This window comes from Sebastes fasciatus, chromosome 23, assembly GCF_043250625.1.
Source record: "Sebastes fasciatus isolate fSebFas1 chromosome 23, fSebFas1.pri, whole genome shotgun sequence".
NCBI classification, from domain to species: domain Eukaryota; kingdom Metazoa; phylum Chordata; class Actinopteri; order Perciformes; family Sebastidae; genus Sebastes; species Sebastes fasciatus.
The window spans coordinates 15072777-15086410 of record NC_133817.1 but is presented as its reverse complement, the minus strand read 5'-3'; the positions used below and the strand labels follow the sequence as shown (position 1 = coordinate 15086410).

The 13634-nt window shown below is 42.6% G+C and overlaps 1 protein-coding gene across 1 annotated transcript in view; it reads left to right on the top strand.

The window, feature by feature from the left end:
* The window catches only part of col7a1l (collagen type VII alpha 1-like), a 71212-nt gene that overhangs the window by 10654 nt on the left and 46924 nt on the right, over positions 1-13634 (top strand). Inside the window, exons 3-14 of the mRNA XM_074625463.1 lie at positions 1368-1548; positions 1690-1849; positions 4622-4715; positions 9326-9499; positions 9768-9928; positions 11124-11253; positions 11370-11486; positions 11680-11835; positions 12307-12423; positions 12515-12661; positions 12755-12874; positions 13324-13482. Of these exons, the coding sequence (XP_074481564.1) occupies positions 1368-1548; positions 1690-1849; positions 4622-4715; positions 9326-9499; positions 9768-9928; positions 11124-11253; positions 11370-11486; positions 11680-11835; positions 12307-12423; positions 12515-12661; positions 12755-12874; positions 13324-13482 (1716 nt within the window). The remainder of the gene's footprint in view (positions 1-1367; positions 1549-1689; positions 1850-4621; positions 4716-9325; positions 9500-9767; positions 9929-11123; positions 11254-11369; positions 11487-11679; positions 11836-12306; positions 12424-12514; positions 12662-12754; positions 12875-13323; positions 13483-13634) is intronic.

Sequence of the window (13634 nt, the reverse complement as noted above, 5' to 3'; positions counted from 1 at the left end):
TGAGATATCAGCATAGATAACCTTCAAGAAAACCATTCCTAATCCCTCTGCATGTGTTGTCTCCTTATCCTTGCCACGTAGTTCTCGCCTGCCAGCCCAGACAGACAAACTTCTGGGTAATTGATCTTGTTTTCCACCCCAGTCTGTGTCTGTCTGGCAGAGACCAGCCGCCAGTTGCTTCCTTGCTTTAAAGTTTCCACCATCTTTTATGGGCTTTTACAGAAATCTATGGAGTAGAAAATATATCCCAATAAATGGAACAGCCACATGTTCATGCAAGGGTGGTTGGCTGCCTAGGATGAACATCGTTGTATCCTGTTAATTTGCATCAGTGGTTTTAACTGTGCTCTTGCATCAGTGATGAATCTAAATATATGATACTAAAACTCCCATTGTAGTCAGAGATAGTAGCTCAGCACCAGAGAAGGCTCCAAAATGGCATCCCCAAAGATAGTTTGTTTCCCTGGTGTGTGGCCAGAGATGTATAGGTGTGTGAGGGAGAACATAATGTTAGGTCGCCACGGGCTGGAGACATATGTCTCCCCCAGTGAATCCTGGGATTGCAGCCAAAGGAAGAAGGGGCGAGATAATAGAGGCTGGGAAGCCCTGTAATGAAATAGAGGACAGCAGAGGAGCTGAGTTATCGCTTACAGAACAATCAGCGGTGCCTATCTCTTATTCACGAGCCTAATCAATGCTGTCGTCACTGTGGTTTATTGCATATGTAATGCCAGAATATTGACTCGGAGGTCGCCTGCACACGCAGCAGATTTGTGTGTGTGCGTTTGCTAGTACAGTACTGTATGTGGGAATGTGTGCAAGCGTGTGCATCTGAGTTGCAAGAGCTAATGTATGCGTGAGTGTGCATCAGTGTACCTTTTTTTGTGCGTCTGGCTTTTTAACTCCACATTAAAACGAGTGTGAATCCTGCCAAACGCTGCAGATCCTTATGTTAAATGCGTTTTGTTTGCCTGAGCGAGGGGACTGACCCTGATTTTGGGTGTGTTTACCTTATTATTCTAAGCGTTCCTCATCGCTGTACTAAAGTTTTATTGCTGGAGTGCTCAGAATATTGATAGTCTCTTTGGCTCACTTGTGTCTCATTAAACATTCATGGGGATTTGTGCGGTGCTCTGGCTGCATGACAGAAGCAAGTAAAAGGAAAAGTCTCATTGTGATGGAACAAGACTGCTATCTGGTGGTCGGTGCAGGAAGAAAACATATGGCTTAATTACCAGCCTAACTCTTTAACCTTAACCTTGGATTGTCCAAATTAATTTTGATTATAAAAGGTTAGGACGAGAGCATACAGCTATCCGTCCTTGGTGTTTGTGCACACACTAATTCACCTGTTCTTATTCCCTCAGCATGCAGAACGGTGGTGCAGGCAGACATAGTGTTTCTGGTGGATGAGTCATGGAGTGTGGGCCAGACCAGCTTCTCCAGTGTCAAAGACTTCATCTCAACCATCGTGTCCTCCTTCAAGGACAGCGTGATGGGAACTGAGGGGGTCCGCTTTGGAGTCACTGTCTTTGGGGATGTCCCGAGGTAAAACTCAGATACAAACACTGGCACAACATATCAAAACTCTAATCAGAGAAACCAAACAAGATATACACATGTACCGATGTTTATTTCATTATTTCTACATGATCCAGTTTTGCGTTCCCTGTAATCTTTTCCCTGCAGGATGCGGATTGCTTTGACAGACTACGGCTCACTGGAGGAGGTGTTCAGAGCCATCAGAACCCTTCCCTATGAGGGTGGATCCAGGAAGATTGGCGATGCCCTCCAGTTTCTGGTTGACCACGTCTTCAGCGCCGTCATCAGTCGAGATCACGCCCCAAAGGTACGCTGCTTCAACAGGGGAGATCTGTCTGCCATATAGCAACACATTCCCATCCCAACTCGTCACATACTGACGCTTTGTCAGACTCCTAGGCGTCACTTTTTGGTCGCAGTCAATATGTGTTTAATATTGTGAATTAAGCAAAAACACTTGCTTATGTTTAGGCAACAAAACTACTTAGTTACGTTTAAGAAAAAACAACATGATTGGGATTAAAATTACTACATTTTACAGTGAAAATGAACCTGAATGTTGTGAATACTGGACATGAACGAACAGCTGATTGTAACGTGAAAGTAAAACTTAACGCACTGGACACAAACAGCGGTCTCCTGGATGAAAGCCCCACCTTCCCGCCATGTGTGTCTCTTTTGCTCTTTAAACCACGTCACCGCAGCACTTTCCCTGAGCATTTACTGTTGCCGCGGATGGGTTTACATTGTAGTTACTGGAAAGCCCAGTGCATCTCATACGCCATCATATCAAACGCCGACGGCCGGGACAAAGCATCAGTATTTGACACCCTGGGAATGAGAACGGGCTGTATATAGGGATTGCATAGAAAGCTATCCTGTAACCTTGAAACAGCCCCGAAAACTGACTACACTTCCTGTAGGTAACATCAAGCCAGAGGAAAGGTAAAAGAGGTCACATCACTTTAAAATCTCCTTGAACTTCTTCCGCGCCTGTTAAAAACTGAAGGGCTTAAATCTTGTTAAACGTAGAACAAAGTATGGATACACAAGCAACAGTGGAATCGCTGCAAAGACTACTGCTTCCAGCTGGCCACCAATGTATATATTTAATGTTCTGGCCCTGTGTGAAAGGAAATGACTAGAGAGAAGTCTGTATTTGTACTCCAAAGAACATTGTGGGGGGAAAAAACAAACAAAACAAACTGCCATTTTCACACCACTGTGAATCTGACGGTCTTGCTTTACGCTTGGGATACCAACGGAGATAGAAAGTCACTAGTGGCAACAGATTTTGCTATGCTTCGGTTTGTTGTTTTGCTTGCAGAAGGATGCAGTACATTTTGCCTCTGTCACAGATTCAACACACTCAATCGGCTGAATGGCTGTCGATAAGCGACGACTAGTGCCAGACACACCGCAACAAGCCCAATTGATGGTCATCCAAAGATACTCACTGACGAAGATTAACCTGCATTGTCAATAATTATGTATCAAATTGGCACTGGTCTTCACTTTGGACTCTAACCCAATAGCACTAGTTAATAACTAGGTAACTTCGGTTCTTCTGATTTTTCAACCTTGATCCCATATTCCCATGTTTTTGTGTCTAACTGACTAATAGCGACAACAATTTCTGAAATTGGTCCAGTATTGAGGGAGAGCGCTGTAGACGGCAGCTGCAAAACGAGCTGTAATAATTTGCTATTGGGGCAACCTGGCACCGTCATTTACGTCCACTAAAAGTGCTTGATTTTGCCGTGACAGGCTCTGATTGTTATTCTAAGTGTCTGATAACATTATGGAAAGAGTATCGCTCAAGGAGAAGTCTCGTTGTGAAATCTGGCGAGGTGACGTGTTGCCGGAAGACAACGGTGGAAACGTGGAATACATCTATGGTGGATACGCGAGTGCCAGCTGGGCAGAGTTTGTTGTGTTGGAGTACAGAAAGTGTAGCTTAGGGTTACCTAAAAGATGTCAATGTCATAGCTGAATGTTTAGATGATTTCTGCAATGTGGATTAGGTCTTTGAATTCAATGGAGTATGAAAGAGTATGCGGATATTTAGTTTTCACAATGAGACTTCTCCCTGAGCGAGACTTGGACACAGTAACAAACAAACCAGACCAAGCAAAAGGTAAGAAAATTTTTTTATTTCTCTGTAGGGTCCTTTCCATAATGTTGTCAGGCACTAACAATCTGAGCCTGTTGGTGGCAAAAACAAGCACTTTTAGTGAACGTAACATTACATTGATGCTGCTCATTTGCCCTTGCAGCTCGTTTCATGACTGCCGATTGCAGCGTTATCCTTCAATACTGGACCAATTTCGAAAAATGTTGTCCCCCATTAGTCTTTTAGACACAAAAACATGGGAAAATAGGGTCCAGGTTGAAAAATACCAAAGTTACCCTTTAACTCGTTTAAATATCTAAAAGCTCTTCCAACTGCTCTCCATTTCTGTCAGCTAAATTTCAGACGGTCTAACACTGTAGTGTAGTCTCAGTATAACACAGCTGGTTAGCATTCCCATCACCTCTCTATCTATCCAGCGTGCGTGCGAATCATCTTGCTGCAGCACACTTGACGTGGGAAGGCAGAGAATTGAGGATTAGGCTGATGTATTGAATTGTACAGGCTGTGCACATGCAGAAAAGGCAGCTACATTCTCATATTGATGCTTTCCACCCCCCCTTTCTTCATTGACTGAAGGATGAACTGTGAATGAACTGAGTACATTTTCCTTAATGGGAAAATTATCAGTGTCTGTTGCGAGCCGGCGTCATTGAATTCCACTTTGTCTTTGGGTTTGATTTATTTAATTACGTATTCAATTATGAGTCAAACCATGTCAAGAGTCCGTGGGGGGCTTTTTGAGCTGTTTGGATCTTCTTTTTGATAAACATCCATAGATTTATCAAATTTCAACACATTTTCACAAAATCAAAGGTAGAAACTGAGCTACTAAAACTAACATATTAAGCAAATTATCCGGTTACTGTTTGATAATGATCATTGCGTGAGTAAGATATTGTTAAATTATGTTTAATGATTTTAGATAACTGATTTTCTTCTGTACAGATTGTCGTAATGATCACAAACGGACCTTCAGACGACCAGATCGATGCCGCAGCCAGAGCCGTGGCTGACAATGGGATTTCTCTCTTTGCAGTAGGTGAGTGTGGACGCTGGTTTTGTGAATTCCTCCAACATCCCCACTGCAGCGGCCCCTCACACTTTATCCGAGCTCTGCCGGCTTATCTGCAGTGTTTGCAGTCAGAAATTCATGTCATACATTTGAATTCATTGGATTCAGTGTGGGTATTTGCGAGTGTGTGAGAGATTCTTGTTGTCTGAGTGCGACCATGCACTGTATATGTATGCGCAAACATAACAACTACTAAATATGTATTCAGCTCCTATACTGTATATATAAAAGTTGACTTTCTGATACTGTGTTGCCTCAGCAAAGCGTCTTTATCCTACGGTACACCTTTCCCCCCACTCATGAATACACACCGCTGTTTACCCACAAGTGTACTTACACATATCTTACCCTCTTTTTCCTACACACCCACAAACACACGCACGCATGAGCACACAAGCCCACAACTTACTCCCCTCAGCTGGGAGCGGTGCAATAATTACTGCTCATTAGCCGATGGTGTGCTAATCGCAGCCATTTTTCATTAGGCGATTCGGTGTCCTCCATCTGCACCTCTGACACCGAGGCTTGCTCCTCTCGTTCATCACTCCCGCAGAGGAGCTCCACATGCATCTCGTGTACTTGTGTACAACCAACATGCCTGTTGAGCCGGTGTAGCACTGGTAACACATATATACAGATACATGTATGTTCTGTACATACAAATACACATGTATCTTGTTCAGGTGCAGATTTCAGGTAACTGTTACTGTGAATCAAATCTCCCAAAAGACTTACAACATGGTCATCTGCTTCTATTAAAATGTATTCATTACATTAACCCTCATCCTGCCAACCTATATAACATACAAGGACTATTGATTGGGTTCCCTGGGGACCCCAAGAATAAACTACTGTAAGAAACAACCATCATAGCAAAATGTTAACTTACTTATTCTCAAAACATTATTATGTTGTTATGTAATTAATGTCATCTGAAGAAAAAAGGGCTGTCAAAGTTAACACGATAATAACGCATTGACGCAAATTTGCTCAGCTTGTCACGACGGAGGAAAAAAATAACACTATGAAGTTACGCTAAATTTTGGCGAGGAAAAACTGGCATGGCAATTTTCAAAGGGGTCCCTTAACCTCTGACTTCCAGATATGTGAATGAAAATGGGTTCTATGGGTACCCATGAGTCTCCCCTTTACAGACATGCCCACTTTATGATAATCACATGCAGTTTGGGGCAATTCAATAATAAATATACATACATTAGCTTAAAGCAGCATATTTGTCCGCTTGATAAGAGTATTAATTACTAATGTGCGACTAATTTGCGATTTATTAATTAATTATTATTTTGGGAAATTCATTTGCATTTTGTGTAAAACAAAAAATAGACATAGAGCACATGAGGAAATCTGTCTCCTTCAAAATGACTGACAGAATGCCCCTACCCCACTGATAGTGTGTGATACTTTAAATTAGGACCCATGGCAAACATTTGATCTATCTGTTGGGTGATTTTGACTGGGGTCCCCTATAGCAGCGGTCCCCAACCTTTTTAGCGCCAAGGACCGGTTTAACGTCAGACAATATTTTCACGGACAGGCCTTCAAGGTGTGGCGGATAAATACAACAAAATAAAATGATACGACCGGCATAAAAACAGTGGTATATTGTAAATATAATAATAAACGTGAATGCACTGTGTACTCATATGCAACTTTATTAGCAGCGTCCTCTTAACATCGCGCCAACAACATAACATGAGTATCATCCTCTCTGCCCCCTAACGCTCTCTGGTCGCTATGGTAACGTTTAAACATGCCTACAAAAATAAGATACAGATACACCACAAAAACGAATATAAAGTGCATGAAAAAATTAACTCACCATAACGCTAAATCAATGTGAGCCCTGAGCTTGTTTCTCTGCAACGAGACGGTCCCATCTAGGGGTAATAGGAGACAGTGACACCCGAAGTGTGTTGCTTATGTCCAGTCTACTCCGTAATTTAGTTTTGGTTGCTGTCACTGCAGAAAACCCCGCTTCACACAGATAGGATGTCGGAAATGGCAACAGGGTTTTCAGTGCTGTTGTGGCGATCTCAGGGTATTCTGCCGAGACTTTAATCCAGAACACCGGCAGAGTTGTTGTCTCGAACACACTTTTAAGGCCGCCGTCATTTGCGATCTCCAGCAGCTGATCTTCTTCTTGCACAGACATGCTGGATTCTCCTGGTTTGTTGACAAATGGGTCGCGGATCCATTCCTTGGCAGTTCGTGGGTCTTTTGTGGTTGGGAAGTAGCGCTCGAACTCTTTTAAAAGCAAAGACAGGTGATCGTGCACCAGCTGGGAGAATGAAGGCTCGGGCTCAGTCTCACCCAAAATCCCCGCTAATGTTTGAAACATGTCCAATATGCCTCTGTTCACGCGCCGTCCCCACAAATCCAGTTTGGCTTTAAATGCAGCTACTTTATCTGCCAGCTTGAAGACTGTTGTCATTTTCCCCTGAAGTGACAGATTGAGCTCATTGAGCAGGTTGAATATGTCGCACAAGTAAGCCAGTTTTGCGACCCATTCCTCGTCACTGAAATGTGCTGCCAGCGGTGACTTCTTTTCTGACAGAAATCTCTGCAGCGGCTCTCGTAACTCAAACACTCTGGCCAGCGATTTCCCTCGGGATAACCATCTTATTTCTGTGTATAAGAGAAGGCGTCTGTGCTCCGCGTCCATCTCATCACAAAGCTGCTCAAACAGGCGCGAGTTAAGGGCGTGTGCTTTGATGTGGTTAATAACTTTAACAACATCATTCAATACGCTGGAAAGTTCTGGTGTCATTTTTCGGCTAGCCAGCATTTCCCTGTGAATGACACAATGCGTAGATTCACATTCAGGTGCAACCTCCTTAATCCGAGCAGTTAAACCAGACAGCCGTCCGGTCATGGCAGCAGCTCCGTCTGTGCATATGCCGACACAAAAGGACCATTTCAGTTTCCCTGACATATAATCATCCAGCGACTTGAATAGTTCTGTGGCTGTGGTTTTGGTTAGCAACGATAGTGCACATAACATATCCTCATGCACATCCTCCTGATAAAGATATCGCACATAAACAAGTAGTATTGCCTTGTTGTCAACATCTGTAGACTCGTCAACCTGGAGTGAGTACCACGGTGATGTATTAATCCTCTCCAACAATTGTGTCTCAATGTCTTCTGCTATTTCCTCAATGCGCCGAGTGACGGTGCTAGCCGACAGAGGCACCTGTGCTATCTTTTTAACCGCAGCCTCTCCTAGAAGTTCACGGCAAATGTCTTTAGTGGCGGGCAGAATCAATTCTTCACCAATAGTGAATGGCTTCTTAGCCTTAGCAATACGGTTAGCCACCAAGTATGATGCTCTCAGTGCACTCGCATTTGTTGATGTGGTGGCCCTCAGTAATTGCTTCTGTCCTTCTTGTTCCCGCTTTTTTCTTTCAAAATACTCCAAAGGCTTGTCTTTTAATGCAGGGTGCTTGGTCTCCAAGTGGCGAAGCAGTTTTGAAGGCTTCATTGCCTCATTAGAGAGCCGGTCGCCGCATAGTATGCAGAGCGGGCTTGGTGCGTGGGAGTCACCTGTCGCGATAAATCCATATTTTAAGTAGGACTCCTGGTATTGTCTGTTAAATGCAGCTTTCTTTTTCTTGGAAGTCGTTGGCCCTTCTTCTGTCTCTTCACTGGGCCTTTTCCCCTTCCCAAAGAAACTCTCCAAAGACGTCTGTTTTTTACTCATTTTGCTAGCTTGTGGGTTAAATTTTAGCGTTAACGTATCACTACGATGTAACGGAGAGAATCCGGTCATTTTTCAAAATAAAACATCATTCAGATTCAGATAATAAATAAAACGGAAATAATGTAAGTTATTTATTCTTTCTGTGCGGCCCGGTACCAAATGACCCACGGACCGGTACCGGTCCGCGGCCCGGGGGTTGGGGACCGCTGCCCTATAGGACCCCAATACATTGCTCTTTTAAAAATCATTAATTAAAACTAAAACAAAAACACAAAACAATGATACACAGTCATTAGGAACAAATTGTTTGACAAAGTCATGAAAAATTGGAATGATATTAAATAACGCAACTGTGAGATGACTGCGGGGACCCCTGTCGGTTTGGATGAGGGTTAAGACAGTACCACTTTCGGAGCCCTGATTTGGTCTTTATATTATTTGTCAGAACCCTCTTCCACAAACTTGAGCCTGACAAACACACATTATGCCATATCTTGAGATGAGTGCCAGAGAGCGTTTGATTAAGCCTGTGTAAGTCTGCAGTATGTATGTGTTTGGGTGTGTACATCTTTTCATGATTGGAAATAAATCACCCAAATTGCCAGAGCTCCCCCTAGTGGTGTCTGCAGGAAAGTATGTGGAGAAAATGCAAAAAGAAGATGTCAAACATAGGAATGATGTGACACCACATAATTGCTATTCACTTGTTTTGTTTTTGTGCAGTCTTATCTTATGTAGCAGGCCATTCATTATGTTAATTGTCTTTGAAAGGTTGTTTCTATCTGGCTTGTCATATATTAGTGAACTAAGCATGTTGCTTTGTCTAGATTGTTTTTCTTGTCTATCCTGTGACCAGGTGTTCGGGGAGCTGATGAGTCAGAGCTGAGGAGGATCGTGTCCGAGCCACATGAGGAGCACCTATTACTGGGTACTGACTACTCTCTCCTTGAAACCATCCTTCCCAAGCTGTCCCGCAGAGTGTGTATCACTGCCTCTGAACCACCACTTCCTGTGAAAACTGCCCCGCCTGGTGAGTCAGTACGCATGCAGCATGAAAGCCTCTATAATAAACTTAGATTTCCTTTAAAAGCTGTCCTCATACTGACAGCTGTTTGCATTTTTATATTGATGAATTGCAGATTGAAAAGTATAATAAAAATGATTAATAGTTTTCTCTTATTTCACTTCACTCTTTCTAAGATGGATTTATCTTGCTGACAAATTTTACATCCAGACCAACTTGCATGTTTTATGTTCCCTGTTCTTTTTCTCACATCCCATCCCTCTTCTCCAAATAGTTGAAGAGCGTGTGGTGGGTCCCAGAGACCTGCAGGTTAGCGAGTTGGCCCACAGTTCCCTCAGACTGACGTGGAGCCAGGCCACAGGTGATGTCACGGGATATCGTCTCCTGGTCTACCCTCTCAGCTCCAGTGGACACTTGCCCCAACAACAGATACAGGTGAGGGATTACGCATGTGCATGATGATTGTTGCGTGTCGCTATTGAGCTGGACTGTAACATAGAAAAGTCTTATTTTCCTCCCCCGAAATATCCACTACAGCAATGTTATAATAGTTTTGAATTTTCAATCGTTTTTATTCTATTTTAGTTTTGACTTTTCAATTTAATTTTAGTTTAGTTTCAGTTTTTCAGAAAGGTTTAGTTTTAGTTTTTATATATTTATTTTGGTTTCCCAGTAGTTTTAGTTTTGTTTTTGTCAGGGCCAAGTATAGCGTCTCAGAAGTATGTATGGCTATAATGTTTAATCTTCTTAATACTAAAGTGAAGCATTGCGGCATAGTGCCATCTCCTGGAAGGTCAAGTCCATTCAATTTCTGTGATTCAATTTTATGACACTTGAAGGAGATGCTGTCTCCTTTTTTTCTCGGTAGTGATATATTATAGCCAAAAAACCTGAAACTGAAATGAATTTATGTTCATTTTTATTTTATTTGTATTCTTTTTTTATCTAGGCAATATATGCATTTAAGTTTAGTTTTAGTTTTTATTAAAGGATATCATTTTTATTTATTTTTCAGTTTACTAAAAATATTTTTCATTGCTTATTTTCATTTTAGTTTCAGTTTTGGTTCACTATAATAACCCTGCAACACAGTGCATCCCTCAAATCTTCATCCTCAGAGCTGCTTATGACCAAAAACGGCATGTCACCTCTGTGACCAGCAGCACGTGTACTGAACTAAAAAAGCAGTGAGTCATCTCTCATTGCAGCCTGAGGTATTTGTGCAATTCCATCCGTGTAGCTCTCCAAAGCTCGCGACAATATTGCATTAATGGGATCAGCATGAAGCCCATTTCTCCAAAAATATCCACGCTGCTGTGTTCATGATAATACTGCAGGCGTACCCTTGACAAACAGAGAATTATGTTACGATACCAAAAGAGCCACCTAATTTGAATATAATGGAGAGTGTAAACAAAGCATAAGGATGCTGGTGGTTTACTGAGGTAGCCACTTATATGGGAAGTGGAGATAAAAATATTTTTGTTTAATACATGATATTTATTCAAGTCCATGTTTCAGAGGTGCATCTTTCTCTTCACTTCACTCTCTCTTGCACTTTATTTCTCACACAAACACACACACACACACTAAGCTCCTGTCATTCTGCCGTCTTCTTTGTATGCAACAGATTGATCTGAAGGCAGATGTGAGCACAGCAGTGGTGACGGAGCTGAGTCCCAAAACAGACTATTCCCTCACCGTCTACGCCATTTACCCCAGCCGCATAGGAGACTCTGCAACAACCACCCTCCAGACAAGTGGGTGTCACACATCAGTGCATACACCTTTTAGAAAATACACAAATACTGCTGCACGTTTGTTTAAGTTTTCACTGTACCTTGCTTCCCTGAGCAACAATTTTTCTGCCTTGTAGCCGCCTTGCCCCAGGTGTCAAACTTCCGTGTTATTGAGGAGGGCCTGTTCTCTCTGCGCCTGGGCTGGACGCCTCCTCTAGGGAAGATCAACGGATTCAAGATCTTCATCCCAAGATGTATGCTAACATTACACCATGCAGTTATTATTATTTGACACCAGACACATTGCAGACCAGTATAAAATGTCTGGTTTTGCCGTATTTATCATCATAATCTGATTTTTTTTAAATTGTTAGTAAAGGTGTATAGTTGTTTGAATGCATTACATTCTTGGGTATTGATTCTTCTGCATTTTTTTTTGCTCTGCAGCCAACCGACCAGGATTTACGTATGAGAACCTGCTTCCTGGAGACACCTCCTCTCACGTGATTGACAGCCTGGAGGAGGATAAGAAGTATTCTATCAGTATTTATGCTGTTTACCCCCAGGGACAAAGTGAAACGGTTTCAATAGTGGGCAAGACATGTAAGTTTATCAGCTTTGATGAAAAAAACATCATTCTAATAGTTCACTTTCCAACTTTCTCACACTCATTTTATTTACTGCATGTAACTCTCTACACTGACTAAACACTGACAGAAAAGGAACTTGGATAGCTGTAACCAATCAACAATAGAGTATGAAACAAGCTATAACACAAGGTAGCAAATGCCAAGGTGTAGTACCATGATGTATCCACAGTATGGTGCTGTTGTTCTAGAAGAAAATACCAGCATTAGGTCTATTTCATACAGTAAGACTCTCATTTATCTCTATTTCATGGTATGCTAGAGAAATATCTCCAGAGGTTTTGCTTTGATTTGATTTGATTGAGATTTGTATGTTTCTTATATTTCATTACTGTGATTTTTTTTTATCACTAAATAAACTAAGTTGAAATATCTAATTTGTGTGTTTGTGTGAATTTGTGTTTATGTGCATGTCTGTGTTTCACAGTAAAGCTGGTACAAGTTCAGAAGTTCCTGGTCCAAAACTCCACCACGGACACTGTCCAGGCGAGGTGGGCGTCGGTTAAGGGTGCCACAGGATACCGTCTCACATGGCAATCCCCAGGTACTGCTCTTCACTCGTTAGCTAAATAATAGTACACAAGAGTGTAGCAAATAGAAAATAACCTTGGTTTGTGCCTCTCTGTGTCTTTCAGACGGCCACATAGAGAACATAAACCTCGGGGACAACTTTAACTTCTACATGATCCAGGGCCTCCACTCCGCCTCTGAGTACACCGTCACCATCAACCCCATCTTTGGAGACATTGAGGGGCCCGTCACCACCACCAAAGTCAAGACATGTAACTATAGGACGCTTTCTAGGAAGAACAATGATTAGATTAGAGTTGATTAGAGTTGAAGATGCACTTTCTGTCTTTCTCTCTGTGTGTCAGTGGAAAGCAGTGCAGTACAGACTTTGAAGGCGTCTGCTGTGAGCACCAGTACTGCTGTCATCTCATGGAACAGCGTTCCAGGAGCCACAGGATACAGACTGGCCTGGGGACCCACCCCAGGTGATTTACTCTCTCAGCATTTCTGTTTTGTTTACACCATAAAAGCATGCCCATACTGGTTCTTCTAGTGATACATCTCATAACTCTTGTACACTCTTAAATAATGTCAATGATGTCCTTCTACTGCAAGTTTCGGTTAAAGGGCGTTTGCTTTTGTATATGTGTATGCATGCGTGTCCTTTCTCCCAGTGACAGACTCGCTCTGACAAGAGCTTTTGAAATGCCACCTTTGTTACGCTGGACACATTCACCCTGCCAGTCTGCCACAGGGATGTGACAGGTGGCATGGCGATTCTCTTTGATGAAATACAAATGTTGGGGGGAAAGGGAGGAGGATGTTGTTTCCAGAGAAGGGGGCTCTAATGCTGAGCCAGAGTTGAGAGGGATGCCAGGACACTGAGGAATAATCCAGAAGAGTGATGTGACTGTACTGTCAACATTGTTTTCAGAGTTTGTTGGTCGTGACCGTCCCAGGCAGCTGGCTCTGAACGGCAGCACCACAGAGTACCAGCTGAGGAATGTAGCCCATGATACCGAGTATGTCCTGTCTCTCTATGTGCTGTTTGGATCTCTGGTGGGACCTGGTATCAGTGCTACCTTCAAAACTTGTGAGTACCAGTATTAAATATGTCTCCACAACCCCCATGAAGTACCACTGAGGTTTAGGGCTGGTTATAATGGACTTACACAATTGGTAAACTGCACAGTTGTGCCAGTATGCTGTATTTTCAAGTTGAAGACTTCACAACAAAAGTCCAAA